The sequence below is a fragment of the Leucoraja erinacea genome, chromosome 2 (genome assembly GCF_028641065.1).
Source record: "Leucoraja erinacea ecotype New England chromosome 2, Leri_hhj_1, whole genome shotgun sequence".
NCBI classification, from domain to species: domain Eukaryota; kingdom Metazoa; phylum Chordata; class Chondrichthyes; order Rajiformes; family Rajidae; genus Leucoraja; species Leucoraja erinaceus.
The window spans coordinates 23,503,896-23,531,254 of NC_073378.1; the positions used below are offsets into that span (position 1 = coordinate 23,503,896).

General features: G+C 43.8%; 1 protein-coding gene across 1 annotated transcript in view; it reads right to left on the reverse strand.

Annotated features, from left to right (window-relative positions):
* Positions 1 to 27,359, reverse strand: part of mrc1a (mannose receptor, C type 1a) — a 142,554-nt gene that overhangs the window by 58,276 nt on the left and 56,919 nt on the right. The window contains exons 8-14 of the mRNA XM_055652940.1: positions 24,180 to 24,337; positions 22,750 to 22,869; positions 16,392 to 16,507; positions 12,239 to 12,390; positions 10,837 to 11,036; positions 4,041 to 4,168; positions 1,757 to 1,841 (exon numbers count right to left, since the gene is read on the reverse strand). Of these exons, the coding sequence (XP_055508915.1) occupies positions 1,757 to 1,841; positions 4,041 to 4,168; positions 10,837 to 11,036; positions 12,239 to 12,390; positions 16,392 to 16,507; positions 22,750 to 22,869; positions 24,180 to 24,337 (959 nt within the window). The remainder of the gene's footprint in view (positions 1 to 1,756; positions 1,842 to 4,040; positions 4,169 to 10,836; positions 11,037 to 12,238; positions 12,391 to 16,391; positions 16,508 to 22,749; positions 22,870 to 24,179; positions 24,338 to 27,359) is intronic.

Below are 27,359 nucleotides of genomic sequence, written 5' to 3' on the forward strand. Positions count from 1 at the left end.
GTATGTGATAAATATACATTTAAAGGCATGACTCTTAACAGCATTGTTATACAGAGGCTCTTGGGGCAGGCACGGTATGGTGGAGACGCCCCTCAAAACAAGGGAAGGTATCCCACGCCAAGGGGCCACATGAGTGGCACGGGTGGGGGACAGACTTGAGAAATGTATAAACTGTATTGAACAAGGTGCAGAGCCTCAGAAAATGTTGGATGATTTTTTTTCGCAGGGTTCACGTATTGTATATATTTATTATTTTAATAAAGTCTATTTTGAAATTTAAAAAAAAAATAAAAATAACTTCCTGAAAGTGGCAATACAATTGGACAAAGAAGGCAGAAAGCATTCTTGGTCAGGTCATTGAGTAGTAGAGTCAGAAAGTCATGATGTGGCTTTATAGGACTTTGAACGTATGAACTTATGGGCAAAACCTGAAGAAACCCGATTGCCATGCGATCATAATTGGTGTAAAGACAGTTAAAGAGCTTTCTCTGGCAGTTAGATCACGGTGTAAATACTCTATTAGAAACTGTGCTATTCCATAATACTTAGACCTATGTGGAATGGAAACGGACCCTTTGGCCCTCTTGGTCAATACTACTTCAATGCCTTTTAAGTGGAACTGTGGAGTACGGAAATCATAATGTGAATAGGTAAGTAAAATTCAAAACTCTCCAAATCATCGCTATTAATGAACTTTTTTAAAGCCTTAAACTTCTGAAACTGAAAAATGCAACCTAAGATATACAAAAAATATCAACTAAATACAATGACATAATATGGTGCAGTCAAAGGCATAATGATGATATGATGGTGCAGTGACACAGCTGTAGATACAGTGGCAGAGACCTGGGTTTAATCCTGACTATGGTGCTTATCTGTACGGAGTTTGTACGTCCCCCCCCCCCCCCGTACGTTTTCTCCGAGATCTTTGGTTTCCTCCCACACTCCAAAGATGTACAGGTTTGTAGGTTAATTGGCTTAGTGTAAATGTAAATTGTCACTCGTGTGTGTAGGGTAGTGTTAATGTGAAGGGATCGCTAGTCAGTGCGGACTTGGTGGGCCGAAGGGCTTGTTTCTGCACCGCATGTGATCCATATCCCTCCATTCCCTACATAACCATGTGCCTATCCAAAAGCCTCTAGTCTAAGCCAAGTAAATTAATCAAATTGAAATTGATTGCATAATATTATTGAACTGCACTTTTTAATTCAGTTTCTGCACTGTGTCTCTAAACCTGCTGCCTTACAGTGTTGGAGGCCCTTGTTCAATCCTGAACTCAGCAGATGACTGTGTGGTATTTGCATGTTCTCCCCTTAATGCATGAGTTTCCCCCTGTGCTCTGATTTCCACCCATATCAGAAAGACATGTGGCTCGATAGGTTATTTCACTGCTGTACAATGCACCCCAGTGTGTGGGTGAGGGGTAGGGTAGAGGGGTTATGGGGGGGAAGGCAGGAGAATGGGGTTAGCACGACGGAGTAGACTTGATGAGCTGAATGGCCAAATTCCACTCCTAATACTTGTGAACTTATGAATCTGAGGAGAGTTGATGAGAATGTAGAAAGTATAAAATGTAGGATTGGTGTAGATGTGTGTTTGATGGTCTGCACAGACTCAATGGAGACAGGTGGCTTGTTTCTGTGCTAGCGCTAACCCTTTGCCAGCTGTAATGTGAGTAGTGAACTGTTTTAGAATTCTGAGATAGAAAATCACTTCAAATCATGCACATTTATTCACATGAAAACAAAACTCTTACTGGACTGCCATCACTCCAAATAAATCCAGAAGTTGGGCCAGGCTTATTTATTCCGATCCACAAAGGAAAAGTACTGAAAGTTGACCTGCGTGTATTAAAAAGAGCAGTTCAATAATATTATGCAATCAATTTGAATCTGATTAATTTACTTGGCTTAGACTAGAGGCTTTTGGATAGGTACATGGTTATGTAGGGAATGGAGGGATATGGATCTCATGCCGGCAGAGGAGATTAGTTGAACTTGGCATCATGGTTGACACGGACATTGTGGGCCAAAGGGCCTGTTCCCGTGCTGTACTGTTCTATGTGCCATGTTCAGGGCTGCCAACTCTCACTCTTTCGGCGTGAGACTAACGCCCTGGAGCAATTTCTCACACCCTCACGCTCACGACTGAGTTCTCACGCTGAGTTCAGTCCAAGCGCAATTTGTCCCTTTAGCGCGGCGTGCCAGGGATCTGTGCGGTCCGGGGAAGCGCGTCAGTTGGCGGCTGTGAGTGACGTTGCGCCTCTTCTCTTGGTTGGATGTGCAGCTGCCGACTGCACATCCAACCAAGCAGCCGGATTTGGAACTAACCAGGTGAATTAGTTGCAAAACCTGGGGGAGGGGGGTAGGGGGGGGAGAGAGGGGGGGGGGGGGGGGGGGGGGGGGGGGTTCGGAATGGCCATAAATTAAGTATAAATACGAGGAGTCCTCAGTAGTGTGTTTAGATCTTTTGCAAATTGTTCCCAATATGCAATATACGGGTTTTCAGCCCGTAACCCGAAAACCGCGGGGTTTTTTCAATTCGTTTTTGCGGGGTCGGGGCAGGTGAGCCGACCTGAGAACTGCGGACAGTGCGAGTGTCCCGGGCCATCAGAGGCGTCAGAAGCACCGCTGCCGCGAGAGTCTCTGCCGAAGGGACAGACTCTCAAAGGGAGGTGGAGAGAGAGAGAGAGAGAGAGCTCCCTCGGGCTTGGTCTCTGGCAATTCCCAACTCTCACCCAATGTTGGCAGCCCTGCATGTTTTAAGATTAGATAGAAACTCAGAACCATTTGTCCACAAAAAATTGTGAAGTTACCTATGAGTTCTCACGCAGAGTGTTCAGAGAGGTGATGAAGCACAATTTGAAGGGCAACCTTTGGGGCCCTGTCCAGAAAAAACGCCTTTTGCCTTTTTTTTAAAATCTATTATAATCACCACATAGTTGTTTAGTGAGTTCCATGAGGAAGATGTGACCCTGGATGTGATGGGGAGCACGAGGTATTCCTCTCAAGATATTCTTGAAGAAGTGAATAATTCTATCACATTCTGCCCCTCTCCTAACCCCTCCCAAGCACAGTGTTCTCCGTTGGATCAAATATTTATCCCAGAAAGATGCTCAGGCATTCGAGACGCTAAGAATCTCCATGTGAATAAAAAGTTTAGTTTGGAGATAAAGCATGGAAACAGGCCCTTTGGCCTACTGATTCCATACTGACCATCGATCACCCATTCACATTAGTTCTGTGTTATCCCACTTTTGCATGCACTCCCTGCATACTGGCGACAATCTACAGAGGCAAATAAACCTAGAAACACGCACATCTTTTGGAAGCGGGGGGAGGGGGGGGGGGGGGGTCACTGGTGCACCTGGAGAAACCCAACACAGACGTGGGTAGAATGTGCACAACCCACACAAACAGGACCCCTGGTCAGGATCGAACCCGGACCTTTGGCACTGTGAGGCAGCAGTTGTAACACTGTGCTGCCTTTCTCTGAAACTTGATCTTTATTTCTTAAATTGCAGCATTAATTCCATGCCCCTCACTGCTGGTTCCACAATCATTATGAAGTCATAAGGAATAGGAATAGAATTAGGCCATTCGGCCCATCAAGTCTACTCCGCCCTTCGATCATGGCTGATCTATCTCTCCCTCCTAACCCCATCCATCTTGATTAGTTACATCAGCAAAACCAATAGTAGTTTTAATTTTATTTGCTATTAAGTCTCTACTTCACCTTCTTTACCATAGTTGAGTATATTTGAAAGTTATGGTTGAAGTAAAATGTTGAATTCCAACACAATCAAATAGCTTGCAGTGGGACGGTGATTCGCCGGAGGTTGCAGATGATTGCCGGAGGTTGCACGTAGTGGAAGCAGGTAGGGAGACTGACAAAAACCTCCGGGAACCACACGGAAACCTTGTGTGGGGCACAAAGTCTCCAGAGGTTTCCGTTCAGGTTTCCTAAGTGGGACAGGGGCTTAACTCCTAATAAGTTACTGGTAAAACATTTGGAAGGTGCGGTAAACAGTAAATACGTACACAAGTTGATTCCAGATGAAATCAGTTTCAGCGCTATCCTGGATGCTCATTAGTTCTGCTCCTCTGCTGTGACAGTAATCACGTGCTTCAAACCACGATTTCCTGAAATGTGGTGCTTTGACGAAAATCTGAATGGGAAAAGGTGCATCGTATTATTCGTCAGATGCCAGGCAGATAAAGGCTAACAATAAAACTCAGCAAAAGGCTCAAAGTTGAAAAGTGGTTGAAAATGAATCCTGCAAAGAGGCTGGTCATACTAAGCAAGTTAAAGCAAGCCCGTAGAAAGGTCTCGACCAAAAACATTGCTTATCCACATTCTACAGAGATGCTGCATGGCCTGGTGAATTAGCAAAAGCAAATATTTTTGCTTAAGATTCCAGCTTTTGCAGTTCCTTGTGACTAAGTTAAAGGACATATGGTTGGATGTTTCACATGCCCAATAATTATGGTGCTTATTCTTTCTCTCCAACAGTTTTACAGAGCCTGTAGTTGTCTGAGGCGAATCACCGTCCCACTGCAGGCATTGCACACCTTGCAATGTATTCCTTAGCAATATACTGTAAATAGCTCGATTGTAATCATAGAAACATAGAAAATAGGTGCAGGAGTAGGCCATTCGGCCCTTCGAGCCTGCACCGCCATTCAATATGATCATGGCTGATCATCCAACTCCGTATCCCGTACCTGCCTTCTCTCCATACCCTCTGATCCCCTTAGCCACAAGGGCCACATCTAACTCCCTCTTAAATATAGCCAATGAACTGGCCTTGACTACCCTCTGTGGCAGAGAGTTCCAGAGATTCACCACTCTCTGTGTGAAAAAAAGTTCTTCTCATCTCGGTTTTAAAGGATTTCCCCCTTATCCTTAAGCTGTGACCCCTTGTCCTGGACTTCCCCAACATTGGGAACAATCTTCCTGCATCTAGCCTGTCCAACCCCTTAAGAATTTTGTAAGTTTCTATAAGATCCCCTCTCAATCTCCTAAATTCTATAGAGTATAAACCAAGCCTATCCAATCTTTCTTCATAAGACAGTCCTGACATCCCAGGAATCAGTCTGGTGAACCTTCTCTGCACTCCCTCTATGGCAATAATGTCCTTCCTCAGATTTGTCCTTCCTCAGAATCATGTATTGTCTTTCCGCTGACTGGTTAGCACGCAACAAAAGCTTTTCACCGTACCTCGGTACGTCTGACAATAAAGGGCCTGTCTCACGTGACGTTTTTTTTCGGAGACTGCCGGCGTCATATCAGGGTCGCCAAAAGATTTTGAACATTTCAAAATCCAGCGGCGACAACAAAAATGTTGCGACACTTGAAAAAAACACCACTCGTCAATATGTCATCACGCCGCATCACGCCGTGTCACCACCGCATCACGCCGTATCACTGCACACATCATGCCGTGTCACGCTATATCACCGCATACATCATGCCGTGTCACGCCGCTAATTTTTCTGTACGTCAGTCAATGATGCCAGCAGTCGCCAAAAAATTTGCCAAGTGGGACAGGCCCTTAAACCAAACGGAACTAAACTGAGAATGATCAGTTTTCCCTTCACCATCCTGTGGTGGATGTAGCATGCTGGAGGATGACTCCTCTTGTATACCTGTACATCATTAGTTGAAGAAACATTTCAGCAAAAAAAAAATAGGTGGGTTAATTAGTCAAATAAAGAACAGTAAGAGAAATAATAGATTTAATCGAATAAAAAGAAAGGGAAATTAAGATAAAAATGAAACTAACATTTCTGGAATAATTTCCTGTCCGCAGGAAAAAGACGGTGCATTCTCAGTTACAGTGGTTAATTGATAATGCATTAACAATTTTTGTTAAAATGATACCAAAACTTCACTATCTCATGTTACCTGTGCAACAAGTTTAAGTGGGCAATTAATGTGCAAATTCTGGGGATTTTTTAAATAACAGTAAACTAATGGTGAAGTTTGTGTGAACCAAGATTTTGAGTGGTGTGAAGTTAGAGCCATACAGTGTGGAAAAAGGCCGCACAGCCCAACTCATCCATGCCCACCAATATGCCCCATCTCAGCAAGTCCCATTTTCCCACATTTGTCCCATAACCCTCTAAACCTTTCTTATCCATGGACCTGTCCAAATGTCTTTTAAGTGCTGTTTTAGTACCTCCTCTGCTCAGGTCCTTCCATATAATCACCATCTAAGTGAAAAACTGATGGAGTGGCAGTAAGTCAACTAGTCAATTTTGTGGATTCAAAACTCTCAGCATATTTTTTAGGCCTCTTAATCTACTGTCTGATATAGACACGTTTAATGGTGGAAATACAGATTAAAATGACGTTGTCACAAGACAGATACTAAACAGATAGCACAAAGTGGCATCAACATGCAGACAGCCAGCTGCCACAGTACAATCCTTCCCCGAGATGCTGAGAGCATGGATTCGGACCATTTCAAAGGGATGAATGGTGTCCATATGAAAGACCATATCCTAATCCCCATTACTGTGGGATTCAGCCACTGTGATGAATGCTGGAAGATCAGGCAATTGCCTGATACAGGTACCGGAAAGAGATTAGGCTGTCTGAAAGGTGGGAGGAGGAGGGACAAGGATGAGAAGGTACAGAAGAGGTTGTGAATTTGGTCAAAAGGAGAAAGGAATTACACGTAAGGCTGAGGAAGGTGAAATAGACAGGGACTTGGCCCTTTGGCCCACACTGTTTGTGCCCAACATGATGCCAAATTAAACTGATCTCATCTGCCTGTACATGTTTCATATCCCAGTCATCCCTGCATTTCCATGTGCCTATCTAACAGCCACTTAAAGGACGCTATTGCATCTGCCTCTACTATCACCGCTGGAATTTCAAATCCATAACTCCCTGGAAGTAGCATTACAAGATGACAGAATGGTAAAGAATGTGTATGGTAAGCTTGCCTTTATTGGTTGGGCTACAAGTGTAAGAGTCAGGAAGTCATGAGGCAGCTTTATAATATGTTGGCTGAGCTGCATTTGGAATATTGCGTCCATAATTGGTCACCCGATTATAGCTTGTATTGGAGCCGACCTTGGAGAAAGCAATTCTGGATTTAGTGTTATGTAATGAACTGGATTTGATAAAGGAACTTGAGGTTAATGAGCAGTTAGGAGGCAGTGACCATAATATGGTTAGGTTTAATCTACGATTGGAAAGGGAGAAGAGTAGATCGGAGGTGTCAGTGTTGCAGTTGAATAAAGTGGACTATGCGGCCATGAGGGAGGAGCTGGCCAAAGTTGACTGGAAAGATACACCAGCAGGGATGACAGTGGAACAATAATGGCAGGTATGTCTAGGAATAATACAGAAGGTGCAGGATCAGTTCATTCCTAGGAGGAAGAAAGATTCCAAGGGGAGTAAGGGGCGACCGTGGCTGACAAGGGACGTCAGGGACAGTATAAAAATTAAAGAGAAGAAGTACAACGTAGCAAAGATGAGCGAGAAGCAAGAGGATTGGGTAATGTTTAAAGAACAACAGAAGATAACTGAAAAGACAATACGGGGAGAAAAGATGAGGTACGAAGGTAAGCTAGCCAAGAATATAAAGCAGGATAGTAAAAGCTTCTTTAGGTATGTGAAGAGGAAAAAATTAGTTAAGACCAAAGTTGGACCCTTGAAGACCGAAAAAGGTGAATTTATTATGGGGAACAAGGAAATGGCAGATGAGTTAAACAGGTACTTTGGATCTGTGTTCACTAAGGAGGACACAAACAATCTTCCTGATATAGTAGTGGCCAGAGGATCTGGGGTGATGGAGGAACTGAAGGAAATCAACATTAGGCAGGATATGGTGTTGGATAGACTGATGGGACTGAAGGCTAATAAATCCCCAGGGCCTGATGGTCTGCATCCCAGGGTACTTAAGGAAGTGGCTCTAGAAATCGTGGATGCATTGGTGATAATTTTCCAATGTTCTATAGACTCAGGATCAGTTCCTGTGGATTGGAGGGTAACTAATGTTATCCCACTTTTTAAGAAAGGCGGGAGAGAGAAAATGGGGAATTATAGACCAGTTAGCCAGACATCGGTGGTGGGGAAGATGCTGGAGTCAATTATGAAAGATGAGAAAGCTGTACATTTGGCAGTAACAGGATCAGTCCAAGTCAGCATGGATTTACGAAGGGGGAATCATGTTTGACTAATCTTCTGGAATTTTTTGAGGATGTAACTAGGAAGAGCCAGTGGATGTAGTGTACCTGGACTTTCAGAAAGCATTTCATAAGGTCCCACATAGGAGATTAGTGGGCAAAATTAGGGCACATCGTATTGGGGGTAGAATGCTGACATGGTTAGAAAATTGGTTTGCAGACAGGAAACAAAGAGTAGGGATTAACGGGTCCCTTTCAGAATGGCAGGCAGTGACTAGTGGGGTACCGCAAGGCTCGGTGCTGGGACCACAGCTATTTACAATATACATCAATGATTTGGATGAAGGGATTCAAAGTAACATTAGCAAATTTGCAGATGACACAAAGCTGGGTGGCAGTGTGAACTGTGAGGAGGATGCTATGAGAATGCAGGGTGACTTGGACAGGTTGGGGGAGTGGGCACATGCATGGCAGATGAAGTTTAATGTGGATAAATGTGAGGTTATCCACTTTGGTATCAAAAACAGGAAGGCTGATTACTATCTAAATGGCATCAAGTTGAGTAAAGGGGAAGTACAACGGGATCTGGGCATCCTTGTTCATCAGTCTATGAAAGTAAGCATGCAGGTACAGCAGGCAGTGAAGAAAGCGAATGGCATGTTGGCCTTTATAACAAGAGGAGTTGAGTATGGGAGAAAATAGGTCCTTCTGCAGTTGTACAGAAAAACACCTGGAGTATTGTGTGCAGTTTTGGTCCCCTAATTTGGTCCCCTAATTTGAGGAAGGACATTCTTGCTATTGAGGGAGCGCATCGTCGGTTTACAAGGTTCATTCCCAGGATGGCGGGACTGTCATATGCTGAGAGAATGGAGCGGCTGGGCTTGTACACTGGAGTTTAGAAGGATGAGAGGATATCTTATTGAAACATATAAGATTGTTAAGGGTTTGGACACGCTAACGGCAGGAAACATGTTCCCGATATTGGGGGAGTCCAGAACCAGGGACCACAGTTTAAGAATAAGAGGTAAGCCATTTAGAACGGAGACGAGGAAACACTTTTTCTCACGGAGAGTTGTGTGTCTGTGGAATTCTCTGCCTCAGAGGGCAGTGGAGGCCAGTTCTCTGGATACTTTCAAGAGAGAGCTAGATAGGGCTCTTAAAGATAGCGGAGTCAGGGGATATGGGGGGGAAGGCAGGAATGGGGTACTGATTGGGGATGATCAGCCATGATCACATTGAATGGCGGTGCTGGCTCGAAGGGACGAATGGCCTACTCCTGCACCTATTGTCTATTGTCTATAGGAAGTATGTTGGAGAGGAATCGGAAGAGGAACCAGAGGAACCAGAATACTGCCTGGATTACAGGGTAGTAATTAAAAGTTAAAATAGTTGAACAATCTTACTTTGCTTTCTCTGAAGTGTCAGAGGCTGAGGGTTGATCTGAAAGAAGCTTATAAAGTTATGGAAACCCTAGACAGGGTAGACAGTTAGAATCTTTCTTGCGGGTGAAATACCAAATACTTGAGGGAATTGCTTTATAATTAGTGGGCAAAAGTTCAAATGAGATGTGTAAGGCAAGTTCTTACACAGAGAGTAGATGCCTAGAATACACTGCCAGAGGAGGTGGTGGTAAGTAAGATAGTATAACATTGAAGAGGTTTTTAGATAGGCAGGAAATGGAAGGATATGCATCACATGCATGCACAAACATTTGATTCTCTTGACATCTTTGTACAGGCAAAAAGCCAAAGATGAGTGGAAATAAAGTTTGATATCCCTCAAGGAGGTTCTCAGCTGCTGGGTTACATTTGAAATGTAGTCACTTTTATACTGTAGGACGTCAGGGCCACAAATCTTACCTAAGCTTTAATTAAGCCATGAACACAAAACCTTAACCCAGTGCAAAGAATTTAACAGGGTGGCACAGTGTACATCAGTCGAGTTACTGCCTTACAGCATCAGGGGCCTGGGTTTGATCCTGACTACCGGTGCTGTCTGTATGAAGTTTGTACATTTTCCCTTTGACCACATGAGTGCTCTCAGAGCACCTGCTTCCCATAGCAACCAGGTGCTCCGGTTTCCTCTCCTACTCCAAAGACGTACAGGTTTGAAGGTTAATTGGCCTTGATTGTCCCTAGTAAATTGTCCCTAGTGCGGAGGATAGTGTTAGTGTGCAGGTGACCACTGGTAGACTCGGTGGGCCGAAGGACCTGTACCTGCAATGTATGCCTAAACTAAATTAAACTAATGCCCCTGTCCCACTTAGGAAACCTGAACGGAAACCTCTGAAGACTTTGCGCCCCACCCAAGGTTTCCGTGCGGTTCCCGGAGGTTGCAGGTGGTTGCCGGAGGTAGCAGGTAGTGGAAGTGGGTAGGGAGACTGACAAAAACCTCAGGGAACCTTGGGTGGGGCACAAAGTCTCCAGAGGTTTCCGTTCAGGTTTCCTAAGTGGGACAGGGGCATAAGCTCAACAATTCCTCTCGACTCAAGTGGGGCCATCACCCAAAAACTCAGCTCATTTAAAACTCACCAAAGTGGGGGAAAGGTTTCCATTTGAATTGCAGCCTACTTTTCCTAAAGCAGCACAGACAAGCAGGATCGTGCCAAGCTAAGTTTAACAAGATGGCGCCCAGATCTAGTCATTACATACAAAACCTATTAAAGGGAAAGATTTAAACCTTGTATCTGACTCACTTGATAGCAGTATTTGGAGTTTTTATACGTTTTCCACCCTGACGAACAAGTTGCTGGAACAGTTGTTGGAATGACTGGAGGAGATGTGGCACCAGCTGCCCAGGTCCTGCAGATATATTTGGCTTTGCTATTACAATCACGAACATCCCATAACCCAGCAGCACGTCCAGTTGCCATGCCAACACATCCAGTGTTTCTCCCTGCAAATGATACATTATATTTCATACTTGCAAGAAAATAACTTCCAATATGCAAAAAAAAGTTCAAACAAATTAAACCAATGGATTACGGTAAAAGTAATTGTTAATTTAGTGAAGGCCATTATATCTAAATGGTCCAATTTTAATCCATGTAGATGTGTCCGTCTGGAGATATGATCATTCACACCAGATCTGGAATACTTTATTTTTATGTAAAACATTTATCCTACTGGTACCAACCAGTCAGAGCACTGGAAGAAGTCAGCGGATCAATTAGCATCAATGGAGGATAAATCAATGGAGTGTAAATCAATGCGTTGGGTCAGGACCCTGCATTAGGACTAAACCCTCACTGAGTTATTCCAGCAATTATGATTGAGAAAGAAAGAACGGGTTATCTAAAATAGGTAAATTTGCTATTAATACCAGAAGGCTGCAATTATTTATTTAGGTTGTATTGAGCCTCATTGTAAAACTGCAGGAGGCCACAAAGAGGAAGATCTGAGTGGGAGTGGGATGAAGAATTATAGGCAACTGAAAGCTCAAGGTCATTACAGCTCCACTAAGTGATCAACCAAAGGTACACAAAAATGCTGGAGAAACTCAGCGGGCGCAGCAGCATCTATGGAGCGAAGGAGATAGGGAACGTTTCGGGTCTGAAGAAGGGTTTTGGCCCGAAACGTTGCCCATCTCCTTCGCTCCATAGATGCTGCTGCACCCGCTGAGTTTCTCCAGCAATTTTGTGTACCTTCGATTTTCCAGCATCTGCAGTTCCTTCTTAAACACAAGTGATCAACCAATCTGTGTTTGCTATCTTTGATGCAGAGGAGTCAAATCCATGTAAACACATGGTCTTGAGTATCCTCCAGATACTCAAATTTGGCTTGGCAGGTCAATTGGCTTCTTGTGTTGATGAGTGGTGACATTGGTAGGAATATAGGAAAAATATGGTACAGGGAAACGTAGTGGGGAAATGGCAATAATCTGTGAGTGAGCATGAAGCAAATGGGCTGAATGGCCTCATTCTATGCTGCAACTTGGGTCTTCATAGGGAGTTAGCTGTGTGCATTGTCTGCCACTTTTCGTATTTTACAATCATAACCATAACTCAAAAATATACTATAGCTTGCATTATTATTTCCTGCCTTACAATGGTAATAAATAAATTGTCCAACAAGATGCCATTTGTTCTTATTGCCCACCTGGCATGTTAATGTTCCAGTGCGTAAATGATACTGGCTTATTGTTCACTGATATGAAGGTCCCTTCATTATTTGTATCAGATTTTATTCCAATCCAAAAAGATGCTTCAGGCCGCAGACCGATTAAGCTTGTCAGGAAAGCTTGCTCAAATCTGAAAAGGAGAAAGGTTATAAAACAATAAAGAATATAGTTGCTATGCAATAAGCAAGAAAGGGTTTTCCAAAAGCAGGAGTGCCAGGTCAAATCTTAAAATGGAATTAAATCTAAGGAATTAAACATCACAGAATAATCAGTATTGGTATATTATTCCCACTCGTACCGAGATACAGTGAAAAGCTTTTGCTTGCGTGCTAAATAATTAAATCGGATAATGGTAAACATGAGCACGATCAAGTCACACACAAATAGATAAAGATGAAAATAACAGGTCGATTAAAGACAAAAATACCAGGGTGCAGATTCTGAGGGCGGAAAACCCAGGGGGGGGGGGGGGACAGGGGGGACATAACTCAGTTTTGAGAGGTGGAGGACATCCCCCCCAAGTTTTTGTAATCCGGATTTTTAAACCCGGTGAAATCTCCGCTTTCCGCGAGACAGTGGGGGTTGGACTGCTGATCGAGGGCGCCGATTGGACGAGAGAGACGTTGGTCAGCAGGCAATGGGGGCGGGACATGATGATTCAGTGCGATCATTGGAGTAGGGAGTAGTAGCGGGGGGTGGAACTGAGGATAGAGCGCGGTGATTGGAGGGGGGAGACGTGGCACAGACCTGCGCCTCATCCACAGCCAGGATCGATCCCGGCCGGGTCCCCGGCGCTGTCCCGAGTGCCCCCCCCCCACGGGTGGCCAGAGAGGTCGGGAGTCAGACGGGAGCTGTACCCCCAGGCCCACAGCCAGCGCAGAGAAGCAGCGCTAAACCCAGCTCAACTCTGCCTGTCCCGCCAGGTTAACCTGCCTGGGCTTGCGGGAAATATGGCCAGCACGGAGAAGCAGCGCCGGTGTCCCGACAGTCCAGGCATGGCTGGCGCTAACCCGGTGAGGCAGACAGAGTTGAGTTGCATTTAGCGCTGGATTGAGCCTCCGAAGTCTCTCGCGTGTGTGTGTGTGTGAGTGTGCGCGTGCGCACGCGGCTGCTAAAGAATTGTGTCCCCCGGTCCCCTCCATGTTTTGATAGCGAGTTCCATGCCTGAATAGTTCTCAACATTACATCTCTCCAAGACAGACGTGAAGCTCACCGTTTGACCTGTTTTTACAAAATGTTAAATGGTCAGCTCGACATAGATTACAAGACCTACACCAAACCCAAACCAATTAGGAGCAGACGAGGGCATTTGATCCAATTTGTGATCCCAGCTACAAAGACAGATGTGTACAGCAATTCGTTCTTCCCACGCACAATTAAAGCATGGAATAATCTCCACCCAACTATAGTTACCCAACCAGATGCAACTAAATTTAAAGTAGCTCTTTCTTCCCAATAACCCTTTCTGGCTTAAGCCCTCCCTTCACCACCTCCAGTTGAAATTCCATTTGGAATATTTTGGAGGACCAAGAAACCAAGAACAAGAACATCACCACAGTTCCAAAGAGAAAGTCCAAATCACTGCGATGAAGTAAGTTAGAAGAATGGCAATAATCCCTACGTTATGGAAGAACTGGTCAGAAGTTTGATAGAGGGAGAGAAAGTGTTCCCGAATCTGGCGGTACATGCTCTCAAGCTTTTGTACCTTCTGCCCAATGGAAGCATGGCGAAGAGTTAGTAACAGGGATCAGACCAAGCGCTGGCTAGGCGATTGCTTCGCACAACACCTCCGCTCAGTTCGCAATAACCAACCTGATCTCCCGGTGGCCCAACACTTCAACTTCCCCCTTTCCATTCCAAATCCGGCCATTCTGTCCTGCACATCCCCCATGGCCAGAGTAAGTCCCACCGCAAATTGGAAAGCAGCACCTCATATTTCACTTGGGTAGTTTAAACATTGACTTATCCAATTTCAGGTAGTCCTTGCTTTCTCCCGCCTTCCCCTCCCCTTCCCAGCTATCCCACAGCCTACAGCTTTCTTTTTTTCCCCCCCCCCCCCCCCCCCCCCCCCCCCCATCCCCACACATCAGTCTGAAGAAGCGTCTCGACCCAAAACGTCGCCTATTCCTTCGCTCCCAGATGCTGCCTCACCCGCTGAGTTTCTCCAGCATTTATGTGTGAGGTTAATGATGAGGAGTCTATGATGGGAATAAATTAATTTGTTCTTTTTTGCCTATACAAGTTTAACATTAGGTTTACCCCACTGTTGAAGAACTTTTAAAGGTATTTCCATGTGTTCATAGAAATAAGATAATTTTTTGGTCAGCTACATTTTGGTCAGCATAATCTTCAGTGAAACCAGATATCGCCAGTGGAGCACAACACACAGCAGATGGAATCCAGACATCGTCAGTGGAGCACAGCGCACAGCACATAGATAGTATTATGTCTAGTTGTTAAATAATTGGATTCGCATCCAGAAATCTAAACCAGAGACTTGAGTTCAAAATAACATTAGAAGAATTTAAATAAATTTGGAATGAAAATATTTTCGCTGCAACGATGGATTTAAACCGTCTGTCACAAAAATACATCTGGTCACCAATGTCCATCCAGGAAGGAAATCGGACGTCTCTTCCTGTTCTGGCCCACCACTGTAACTCTTAATTGTCCCCTGAGTTCAGTGGCATTTAGAAATGCACAATAAATGCCAGAGACAGCAGATGCTGGAATCTGAAAAGAGCCGAGTTTTTTATCGTCACATTGTCATCTGTCCCGAATTGGAACAATGAAATTCTCATTCAGATTTTTACCGTTTCGCTAGCGATTTCACTTTAACATTTCCTCATCCACTCCTCATTAAATTTAGTCTTTTTCTGTACACATTTTTCATAAAATCCTCCCCCCCCCCCCCCCCCCCACTCGCTAATTTTTTCGCCTCACGCTGGGCACGTTCTCATCGCCTGCCCTGCGCGACCATAACGGCTACTGCCGCCCGGCTCTCCTCCAAAAACACCAATATTTCTACCATTTGCCCCCCGCTCCCCCTGGTCCCCCCGCTGCTTTTCGCCGTCCTCGATGGCGGCTCACAGGCTTGCACTGTCCGAAAATCCTGCGCGCCAGCGGCCTGTCGGCCCGCAGGCGCATTGAGGGCGTACGCAGCGTCTCGACGGCGTCTTGACGGCGTACGTCTAGCGCGTGGTGGTGCGCGATGATGTCAGGCCGCCCCCTCCCCTTGCAACCGTGCCTTGCGGGAACAGATCTGCACTTGGTCTAGTATAGATATATAAATGTGGCAGAGACAGAGACAGGGAGAAAGGGTTGACATCCTTACGAGAGATAAGATGGGAAGAGATGAAGGTTGCTGTGGAAGTCCGTAGGTTTAGAGTCAGTGGAGAATTTATCTCATGATTGGATAGTTAATCTCCTGAGATTGAGAAAGAGAGATCAGAAAAGGTAGAGGTGAGAGAAATAGCCTAAGTAAATTTGAGTGAGGAGTGGAGGTTAGAGGCGGTGAACAATTTGATGAGATCTGTATGAGTGCAGAGAGCATCAAAACCATGGAGAATGAGGTTTACTTTAGTTTAGTTTAGAGATAGAGCACGGACCAGGCCCTTCAGCCCACCAAATTCGCTCAGGCCGAACATTAACTATCCTATGCATACATGGAACAAATTACACTTATACCAAGAATACAAATCAAAGCCACAAACCTGTACATCTTTGGAGTGTGGGAGGAAACCGAAGATCTCGGAAAAAATCCACATGAGATTTTCTTGTTCTCGGGGAGAACATACAAACTCTGTACAGACAGCATCTGTAGTCGGGATCGAACCCGCATCTCTGGCGTTGTAAGATTTGTAAGGCACAAACTCTACCGCTGCGCCACCATGCCGCCCCGTTAGCGAGTGGCAAGAGGAGGTTTGGAACAAGGACTATTTCACATAGCCATCAAAAAGGCAGACATAATCAGAAAAAATATTGATGAATGGATACCATTAGCTGTGATAAATTGATTTTCATCAACTATTAACATTTCTTGACATTTTTGTATATTCAATAATGATTTCAAAAAGATTTCATCGTTACGTGCAACATGTGTCTTTGGAGTTATGACATAAAGTTGCCTACCTTCCTTGAACGTTAACCAGAACTGCGTCATTATTTTGACACTTCTTATTTGCATCGTCGAATGTCATTATAGATGATCCAATCAGATAACAAAATGTCTGGTACCTCTTCCAACCCTGTAAATAAAAATCCACATATGGACCTTTACTTGGAACTTAATGCACAAGGGACATTGAGCAACAGGAGGTGTGAATTTTAAAAGGCACAGTTTTATTTTGCCAATTAGTTTGCTGCTGACACGAAGGAATAAGAGCCAGGCAGCAAGCCCACTGAATAGGGCTAGCTGGCCAAATGAAAATAATAGCAGGAAACTTGATCTGTTCTGGTCCAGCTGTGTTACTATGTTACCAACGGGCAATGTTGCACACTTGACACCTCACAGATTTTCTTTATTGGCTTTGAGTGGTGGAGGCTTCCTTCGATCAGCTTTCATGTTGTTGATTGCTAACCAGAGAAACCCTCTGGAAACCCGCGTACGAATTGGGTAATTATATGGTGTTCCTGCAAGATTGTGAATGATTGAATAACATGCAACTCCACACACAAAGATGGAATATTGCAACAACAGCTGGGCCCCATTGAAATGACAAAATGGACAATTCCATTTGCTAGTTCTGCTGAAGGCGCATTGATCTAACGGCTCCCACCAAAGATGCTGCTTGACCCATGGAGTATTCCTTGCATTTTCTGTTCTTATTTCAGATTTGCAGCATGTGCAGTATATATCCTTTTAATTTCTGTTGAATTCTCTATACATCTCTTCGAGAAACGCACCTTGAAAAATCTCTGCTCCTTTCGCCGTATCATATAGCATTGAACCATTCCTTCAACTCATCGAGTATAGAAGCTGGGATGTAATGTTAAAATTGTACAAGGCATTGGTGAGACCAAATCTGGAGTATGGGGTACAACTTTGGTCGCCTAATTATAGGAAGGATGTCAACAAAATAGAGAGAGTACAGAGGAGATTTACTAGAATGTTGCCTGGGTTTCAACAACTAAGTTACAGAGATAGGTTGAATAAGTTAGGTCTTTATTCTCTGGAGCGCAGAAGGTTAAGGGGGGACTTGATAGAGGTCTTTAAAATGATGAGAGGGATAGACAGAGTTGATGTGGACAAGCTTTTCCCTTTGAGAATAGGGAAGATTCAAAGAAGAGGACATGACTTCAGAATTAAGGGACAGAAGTTTAGGGGTAACATGAGGGGGAACCTCTTTACTCAGAGAGTGGTAGCGGTGTGGAATGAGCTTCCAGTGGAAGTGGTGGCGGCAGGTTCGTTGGTATCATTTAAAAATAAATTGGATAGGCATATGGATGAGAAGAGAATGGAGGGTTATGGTATGAGTGCAGGCAGGTGGGACTAAGGGAAAAAAGTTGTTCGGCACGGACTTGTAGGGCCGAGATGGCCTGTTTCTGTGCTGTAATTGTTATATGGTTATATGGTTATCTATTCCATTGGTTGAAACAATGGAATTTCTATTCCATTGGGCCGAATGGCCTCCTCCTGCCCCTATTTTCTATGTTTCTATGTTTCTATTTGTCCATTTATTTTATGTACACTCAATGCTTTCTGTCTCCTTCTTGTTTTTGATGTTGTTGACCTAAACTCATTTCCAGCATCATATCTTTCTTCAGCTCCAACTTACTACACATGGATTCCAGTTTTTACATTTCTGATCCAACCTCTATTGCAGGTATGTTCAATAACAATCAAACTCAACTTACAAATTTGCAGACAACAGTACAGTAGTGGGCCGGATATCAAATAATAATGAGATGGAGTACACAAAGGAGATTGAGAACCTGGTGCCAAGACAACAATGTAGGGTGGCACAGTGGTGCAGCTGGTAAAGCTGCTGCCTCACAGCACCAGAGACCAGGGCTCGATCCTGATATCAAGTACTGTCCGTGTGGAGTTTGCATGTTCTCCCTGTGACCACATGCGTTTCATCCAGGTGCTTGGTTCACTCCCATATCCCAAAGATATGCAGGTTTCCAGTATAACTGACTGTTGTAAAATTGCCCCAAGTGTGTAGGGAGTGGATGTAAAAGTGAGATAACAGAACTAGTGTGAATGGGTGATCAATGTTCAGTGTGTGCGCGGTAAGCTAAAGGGCCTGTTTCCATGCTGTATCTCTAAACTAATGTCAGCAAGACAAAGGAGATTGTGATTAACTTCAGGAAACAAAGCACTACACATAACCGGGTATACATTGATGGCACCCAAGTAAATATGATTGAAAGCTTCAAGTTCTTAGGAATTAATATCACCAGCAATTTGTCCTATTCCAACCACTTCGAAGTGCATGAACTCCTCTCTTTCCTTAGAAGGCTGAGGAAGATGGTCAAGTCCTCGACAACCCTCATCAACTTCTACAGATGTACGGTGGAAAGCATTTTATCAGGATAAAAGTACAGTAAAAAGTCATTAAAATGTCCAGGGCAGCTGATTTGAGTGGCCAGTGCCAGAGTTATTAAAATGTCAGTGCAAAGCAGCAGAATCAGGTGGGGTGACTGTTTAGCAGCCTCACAGCCTGTGGCAGGAAGCTGTTTAGCAGTCTGGTTGTCCGGGCTTTGATGCTACGGTATCTCTTGCCTGATGGCAGGAGATCCAGGTGTGTGTGGAGGGGGTGCAGTTTGTCCTTAGCTATTCTCAGAGCTTTTTTCAGACAGCGGCTCTGGAACAGTTCTTGTACCGAGGGTAGGGAGACGCCAATGATCCTCTCTGCTCCCCTCACTACCCTCTGCAGAGCCTTCCTGTCCGAGCAGTTGCAGTTGGAGTACCAAGTGTTCATGCAGTACGTGAGTACAGACTCCACCGTGCCCCTGTAAAATGTCCTGAGGTTGTTGGTAGGGAGTGAGGACTGTTTGAGTTTCCTCAGGTAGTGCAATCGCTGATGGGCCCATTTGACAATCCCAGCATTGTTCCTGGACCAGGTGAGACTGTCTGTAATCTGCACTCCGAGGAACTTTATGCTCTCCACTCTCTCCACCGTGGTACCACTAATGTCGAGGGGTGTGTGTTTTGGCTGCGACCTCCTGAAGTCATCAATCATCTCCTTTGTTTTGTCGACGTTTAATGCTAAATTGTTGTTGCCGCACCAGTCCACTAGTTGTTTCACTTCATCCCTGTACATTGATTCATCATCTCCGCTGATGAGTCCCACCACTGTTGTCATGGTTTGGGAACTGCTCCATCCAAGACCTCAAGAAATTGCAGAGTTGTAGACGTTGCCCAGACCATCATGCACCCAACTAGAAATTTGAAAATGAATACCTCTAGATACAGAGACAGCTGCTTCCCAGCCGTTATCAGGCAACTGAACAGTCCTCTCAACAATGAAAGAGCGGTTTACCTCATTTTTGAACTTCATTTTCTTTAATTGAAATTGAACTTTATTTTGCACTAAATGTTATACCCTTTATTTGTATCTGTATACAGTGGACAGCTTGGTTGTAATCATGTATAGTCTTTTTGCTGACTGGATAGCATGCAACAAAAAGCTGCACTGTTCCTCAGTACACATGGCAATAATAGACCAAACCTATTTAGTGCTGGATGATTAGCTATTCTCAACACATTCAGAGACCTTTGTTTAATTCTATGTATAACCATATGTATTCAGTTCTCTCTGCAACCACACTTAATCTTTCTCTCAAGCCTGCCCATTAACTAAAGACTGTTTCCCGTTCTTTAAGACATGAAAGAGCACAAAGTTCAACAACGTTTAAAACTATTATTCACCCTGTCCTCTCTCTCTCGTCCGTTTCCTCCGTCTGATCTCTTCCCTCAGTTTTACACCCTTTTGGATCTTCAGTATCCTTTCTGATCCACTCTGATTCTAAACACCCGTTCTGCAGCAAGTGCTCAGTCCCTAACTACTTCATCTTGAGAAGTTTTGAGCCCAGAATGATGTTAAGGCTTCAATGTAAGATGGATTTGTGGGTGTAGTTCGGGTGAGTGACTGCAATGAATGATGTAAATGGTACACATTTACACCCCTGTGTGGGCCAATGGTGCAGGGAAATTTAAAAAAAAAACACAATTCAATGAGATTGTGTGTTATTAATGGTGACGATGTTTTAAGATGTCAGGAGGTGAGTCCAGGATAGCCCGGATTTCAAATCTGCTCTACCACACCTTGTACTTAGGTGGCTGGAACAATTTAGCTTCTGATCACTGACTCACAGAATACTGATGCTGAAGGGACTTGACACAGGTAATGCAGTGAATGTCTCTGTTTTAGATGATCATTGTCTGATACTATTGTATCGTTATTAGTTTCTTATTGTCACATGTACCAAGATATAGTGAAAACGTTTGTTAGCAGGTTATTCAGTAAAACACTACTATACCCAAGTAAAAGCAAACCATTCACAAGTACAACATGCAGAGCATAAGAACCAGAATGCAGAACATAGTGTTACCATGTCATCACATTACAGGTACAGAGAAAGTGCAGAGAAAAAAAGTGCAAGGGCTTCAATGAGGCAGGTTGGGAAATCAGGACAGATTATGAGCGAACTGTTTAGTAGTTTGATAAGAGCGGGGAAGACGCTGCTCCTGAACCTGGTGATAAGTGCTTTCAAGGTTTTGTATCTTCTGCTTGATGAGAGGGGAGAAGATAGAATGACCAGGGCTCTTGATTATGTTGGCTGCTTTCCCGAGGCAGCATGAAGTGCAGATGGATTTACTGGGCCACATCCACAACTCTCTGCAATTTATTTTATTGTCGGAACTGTTGCCAAATCAAAGCATCTAATAGGATGCTTTTTAGGGTGCAACTGTAGAAGTTGGGAATGGTTGTTGAACAGGTCAAACTTTTTTAGTCTTCTGAGGATTTGTTGGCATTAATGTGCTCTTTTTTGGCTGTAGATTTAGTGTGGCTGGGCCAAGATAAATTATTGGTGATACTCATGCTTAAGACGTTGAAGCTCTCAAGTTCAAGTTCTCTTCAGCATCTTCTCTTCAGCACCTTTGATGCTGACTGGAGCATGTACACCACCACTTTTCCCAAAGTCAATAATTAGCACTTCCGTCTTGCTGACATTGAGGGAGAGGTTGTTGGCTTGATGCTATGTTCCTAAGCTCTCTATTTCCTTCCTGCACTCTGTGTTGTCATTGTTCATACTGCGGAGTAAATGTTTCTTGCCATTCATCAGCCCATGCCTGAATGTTGTCTAGGTCTTGCTGCATTCAGCCATAGACTTTTGCATTTGCTGAGGCATTGTAAAGAGAATTGAGTATTGTGAAACCAATCCACTTTTAGACTTTATGAAGAGGGAAAAATTATTGATCAGATCATTACATCTGGCTTGGCCCAGGACACAATCATTGATCTAAAATATTAACTCTGTTTTATCGCTGCATATGTTGCTCATACTCCAGTACTTTTCATTTCCTTGTATTCCAGTTGTGGGTTTAGACTGTAAATTACTACATTTTACCAGATTTAATGAATCAAATTTGGGCAATACCAACTTATAAATACAGAATTTGGAGATCAATTTTAGAACATGGCATGAATTCAATTATGTGTTAAGGAACTATCTTAATGTTATTGTAATTTTAAATTAAAGTTTCAAGAGGGAAATACTAAAAATAGCTTTACTTCAAAGCTGAAAGCAGATACTATAGTAAGTAGATGAAGTGCTGACTTAATTCTTCCTGTTAGGGTCAATTAATTTTGATGTATAATAAAACCAAACAACATCTACAATAGCATTTCTATAAAAGGTAAATATGATCTGAAGTCTAAGTGGCCAGCTGGCAATCTTATCAGCGGCAATATGGTAAACATGTAAAAAGTTTTGGCAGTCCTAACTCTTTTGTTTCTAAATTAGTTCTGTCTTTCAGCACTTTGATAAAAATCCTAAATATGTTCCTGAAAATTTGATCAAAACTAATAGGGTAGCATGGTGGCGCAGCTGTAGAGTTGCTGCCATACAGCACCAGAGACCCGGGTTCGATCCTGACTATGGGTGCTGCCTGCATAGAGTTGGTATGTTCTCCCAATGACCCGCATGAGTTTTCTCCAGGATCTCCGGTTTCTTCCCACACTCCAAAGACGTACAGGTTTGTAGGTTAATTTTCATGGTATAATTGTAAACCTGTCCCTAGTGTGTGCAGAGTAGTGTTAATGTGTGCGGGGATCGCTGGTTCAGTGGGCCAAAGGGCCTGTTTGTGTGCTGTATATCTAAATTAAACTAATTCATTTCATGCTATCGTAAAATATGGGCCTTAAGTCCAAATATTTGATCAATGTTCGTCCGCGGATGAAACGGTTCGGGAGCCACTGGTCCAAACATTTAAAGTGGAATCAGATTTATCATTTTATAAGTAAAAGTTTTATCTGACCTTCTTGCATCCTTCTTCTGCAGGAATTTCGAGCGCCTTCCCTGGTTTATTTGGAGGTGGTTTGCATTTACAAATATATCCATATTCCATTTCACACATCTGATCTGCCCAATAGCCATTCTGGAAAATACATAAAAATGTTATGCAATTTGTTATTGATAATCATTTAATCAAAAGGCAATTTTTGTGTGTGTGTGTGTGTGTGTGTGTGTGTGGGTGTGTGTGCGTGTGTGTGTGTGTGTGTGTGTGTGTGTGTGCGCATGTGTGTTATGTTAGACATAAGAATAAATTAAATTGGACGTATACGGAAATAGATGTGAGGGTGAGGCCACAGCAGGAATATCCATATCACTGGCCCAACTAGTCCATCAACACCTTTCACAAGTATATGTAGAAACAAGGAACTGAAGTTGCTGGTTTATCTCTAGAGAAAAAGAATGGGTGAAGTTTGGAGTCGGGACCCTTCTTCAACCCTAAATGTTGCCCATCCATTTTTCTCCAGAGATGCTGTCTGACCCATTTAGTTACTCTAGAACTTTGTTCTCTAAATTTCACAAAAATATGTATAGTATTGTGTGTGTGAGAGAGAGCCAGAGTTTCATAATGAGATAGATACACACACACACACACACATGCACACAAAGAAAAAAAATTAGATAGTGAGACAGAGACAGAGAAAGAGGAAGATAAACAGTACGACAGATAATCCGATAGAGTAAAACGCACCTTGTTTACAGGAAAATTGCAAGGGGGACGTGAGCCAGACAGAGTAATGCAGGGGCTTGAGTAAAAGATAAGATTGAATGACCTATTTGAACTTTCCCATTTTTAAACAAGAACATCCTTCTCCTCTGGGCCTCCCCAATCAAGATCTGCAGCAACGCATTCAATAAACTAGGGGAAAACTCTCGAAGCCCCAAGATATCTCCAAGTTGGCTTCTCTTGTAGTCTCCAGGAAAGCAGGACTTAATCAGGCCTTGAATGCTAAACTTGCCGTTGTCAGGTTCAGCAGGTGCATTGACATTTAAATCATGATACACATCAATTAGCCTAAAAGCTACCTACCAAACTTTTTCCTTGGGTTCAGGCATTTCAAAACAGCAAAGCATGCATTCTGCATCTGTTTTAACAATCTGGTTAAAGTAACTGCTCATGCTCGCTCTCGCTCCCGCTCCCACTCCCCTTCCCACCCACCTCAAATAAATGAGACACCTTCCCTTTTATGTAAACCAATAGTTTGCATATTTAACTTTCAACAAAAAAACATGCATTTCTCTTCCGTTGCCTCATTCTCTTTAAACTTTGGAATATCCATTACATTGGACATTTATTTCTGTATCTTGAAAAGTCTTTGCTTATTGTATATCAGCTTATGAGAAGGAGTGCATAATATAATATGAAAACTGAACAGATTGTTTTGCCACTCTCACCGTTGTATTCATCATGACACAGTTCTCATCCCTATTAGTTAAATGGCTTGGTTCTTGATAGCTCCAAAAAGTAGAGGTCACAGGGGATCCATCAGACCATGAAAACAACATTGATGTCGTAAGATCATTCAATCCAAGCCACACCGCATCAATGGAAGCTGTAACAGAGCAGAAAAAATAATATGGTTAACTGATGTAAATCGATTCCGATTATGGAGATTATCCTGAAATATGTTCTCCTTTGTCATACACCTATGACACTCATGTTCCCCTGAAAATGTATTCATGAGATACATCATGTTTTCTCCCCACCTCCAGCTCATACTGAGATGCCTGTGCACCTGCTCCTGCATTTGTATAAGAGTGCAGTTCCAGCAGTGTACAGTGCATTCAGAAAGTATTCAGACCCCTTCACTTTTCCACATTTTGTTACGTTACAGCTTTATTCTAAAATTGATTAAACTCTTTTTTTTTTATCATCAATCTACACACAATACCCCAGAATGAAGAAGTGAAAACAGGCATTTAGAAATGTTTGCAAAGTAATTAAAAATAAATAACTGAAATATCACAATTACATTAGTATTCAGACCCTTTGCTATGACACTCAAAATTGAGCTTAGATGCATCCTGTTTCCATTGATTATCCTTGAGGTGTTTCTACAATTGATTGAAGTCCACCAGTGGTAAATTAAGTTGATTGTGCATGATATGGAAAGGCACACACCTGCCTATATAAGGTCCCACAGTTGACAGTGCATGTCAGAGCAAAAACCAAGTCTGAAGCCAAAATAATTGCCCGTTAGACCTCCGAGACAAGATTGTGTCGAGACACAGATCTGGGGAAGGGTATAAAACAATTACTGCAGCATTGCAGGTCTCAAAGAGCACAGTGGCCTCCGGCATTCTTAAATGGAATAACGTTGGAGCCACCAGGACTATTCATAGAGCTGGCAGCCCGGCCAAACTGAGCAATCGGGGGAGAAGGGCCTTGGTCAGGGAGGTGACCAAGAACCCAATGGTCACTATGACAGAGCTCCAGAGTTCCTCTGTGGAGATGGGACGAACTTCTAGAAGGACAATTATATCTGCAGCACTCCACCAATCAGGTGTAGATTGATGGCAATAATTTTTTTTTTTTAACCCATTTTAGAATAAAGCTGTAACGTAACAAAATGGGGGAAAAGTGAAGGGGTCTGAATACTATGGTCTGAAAAAGTGAAGGGGTCTGTATTTTAAGCATTTAAGCTTCTAGTTTCCGGGTGCTCAGAGAGAGAGCAAACAAAAAGACTAGTGAATCTTTGGAATTCTCAATTCTGCAGAGTTGTGGACACTAAGATCATCAAAGGTATTTAACAAGCAAGTAGATACATTTCTGAAAGATTAGCAATTTGAGGGCCATGGGAAACTGGCAAAGAGATGAGGCCTGGGGTAATCAGCCATTGTATTGAGTGAAAAGGCAGGATTCCGGGATGTGGTCTACAACTGTTCCTATTCTCCTATGTCTGTATATCACTTAAAAAACATTGTGTGGTTTAGTTTAGTTTAGAGATACAGTGCGGAAACAGGCATTTCGGCCCACCGAGTCCTCGCCGACCTGCGATCCCTACACACTAACAGTATCTTACACACTCTAGGAACAATTTACACTTATACCAAGCCAATTAACCTACAAACTTGTACGTCTTTGGAGTGTGGGAGGAAACTGAAGATCTCAGAGAAAACTCACGCAGTCATGGGGAGAACGTACAAACTCCATACAGACAGCACACATAGTCGTGGTCGAAGCCGGGTCTCTGGCACTGTAAGGCAGCAACACTACCGCTGTGCCACCGCGCTGCCCTGAGGTAGAGGTCTTCTTCCAGCCCTTGGGTACACAGCAGTTCATGTAGTTGTCTCACAGATATACTGCATGTGACCATGAGCATTTCCCCCAGTTGTTCCAGTTTCCACGTACATCCCCAAGACATCCTGGTTGGAACAATATCTGGATATTATATGTTGTCCTTGGTGTAAGTGGGTCAAAAGATGTCACGAGTGTTTATTTGTTTTATGCACTGGATATGAGCAAGAACAATGAAATCCTACTTACTGCAGCTTTACAGGCACATTAGATGCACCAAAAACAAATAAGAGACTCAGGGAAGACTCGCCATATGCGATACAATAGGTGATTAAGAAAATGGTAGAGGAATGGAATTGGTGGGATTGCTCTGAGAGTCAGGATAGACTCGATGGGACATATAGCCTCCTTTATGTTATCAAGAAAAATGGGATGGAACAGAGGTCTACAGTGACTCCAGGAGATGATTAAAAATGAAGTGAAGATTTAATTTTTAATAGATGGCACCTCCCTCCACCCTGCGGGAGATGTTCAAGGATTTAAAGCCTTCTGCAATCACACTTCAGCCTATCTTGGTAGCCCAAAGCATACGCTGCATACTATCTAGGGACGAAAGCCAGCGTCTGCCGTTCCATCATCCCTGAAAATAAGCTTATTAGCACATACGTTAAGGGCCTGTCCCACGAGCATGCGACCTGCAGCAAGCGTGACCAAACCGGAAGCGGGGGCCGCGCGGAGGTTGAGTGAGTGCGGTGAAGTTCGAGCGAAGTGCGGCGGGCGTGCGCAGCATCAAGCCATGCGTACGGCATACGGCGTCGCGGCAGCTGCGGGCTGGCAGGCCGTTGCCGCTCAGAATTTTTGAACACGGTCAGTTTTTCAGAGCCCCGCGTGATGTCGGGACCAGCTCCACACAACTCCATACGCCTCCAGCGATCAAAGTGGGACCGGCCCCGCGAGGCTGTATGGCTCAAGCGACCACGTTAGGTCGCGCTTGCCGCATGGAGTCGCACGCTCGTGGGACAGGCCCTTTAGGTCGCGATTGCCACATGGAGTCGCATGCTCGTGGAACAGGCCCTTTATAGGAGCAGAATTAGGCCTCATTGGATTCGGGGCAGGTGGCCAGATCATTAACACGAGATCATTTGTTGCATTGTTTTGGGCAGAGCACCAAGGAGCACCTGGGAAAAACCCACATGGTCACAGGGAAAACATGCAAACTGCATCCAGACAGCATACGTGGTCAGGATCGAATCCAGGGCTCTGCCGCTGTAAGGCAGCAACTCTACCGCTGTGCCACTTGATTTGTATTCAAGCACGGTGGAGTGATTTGTAGAAGT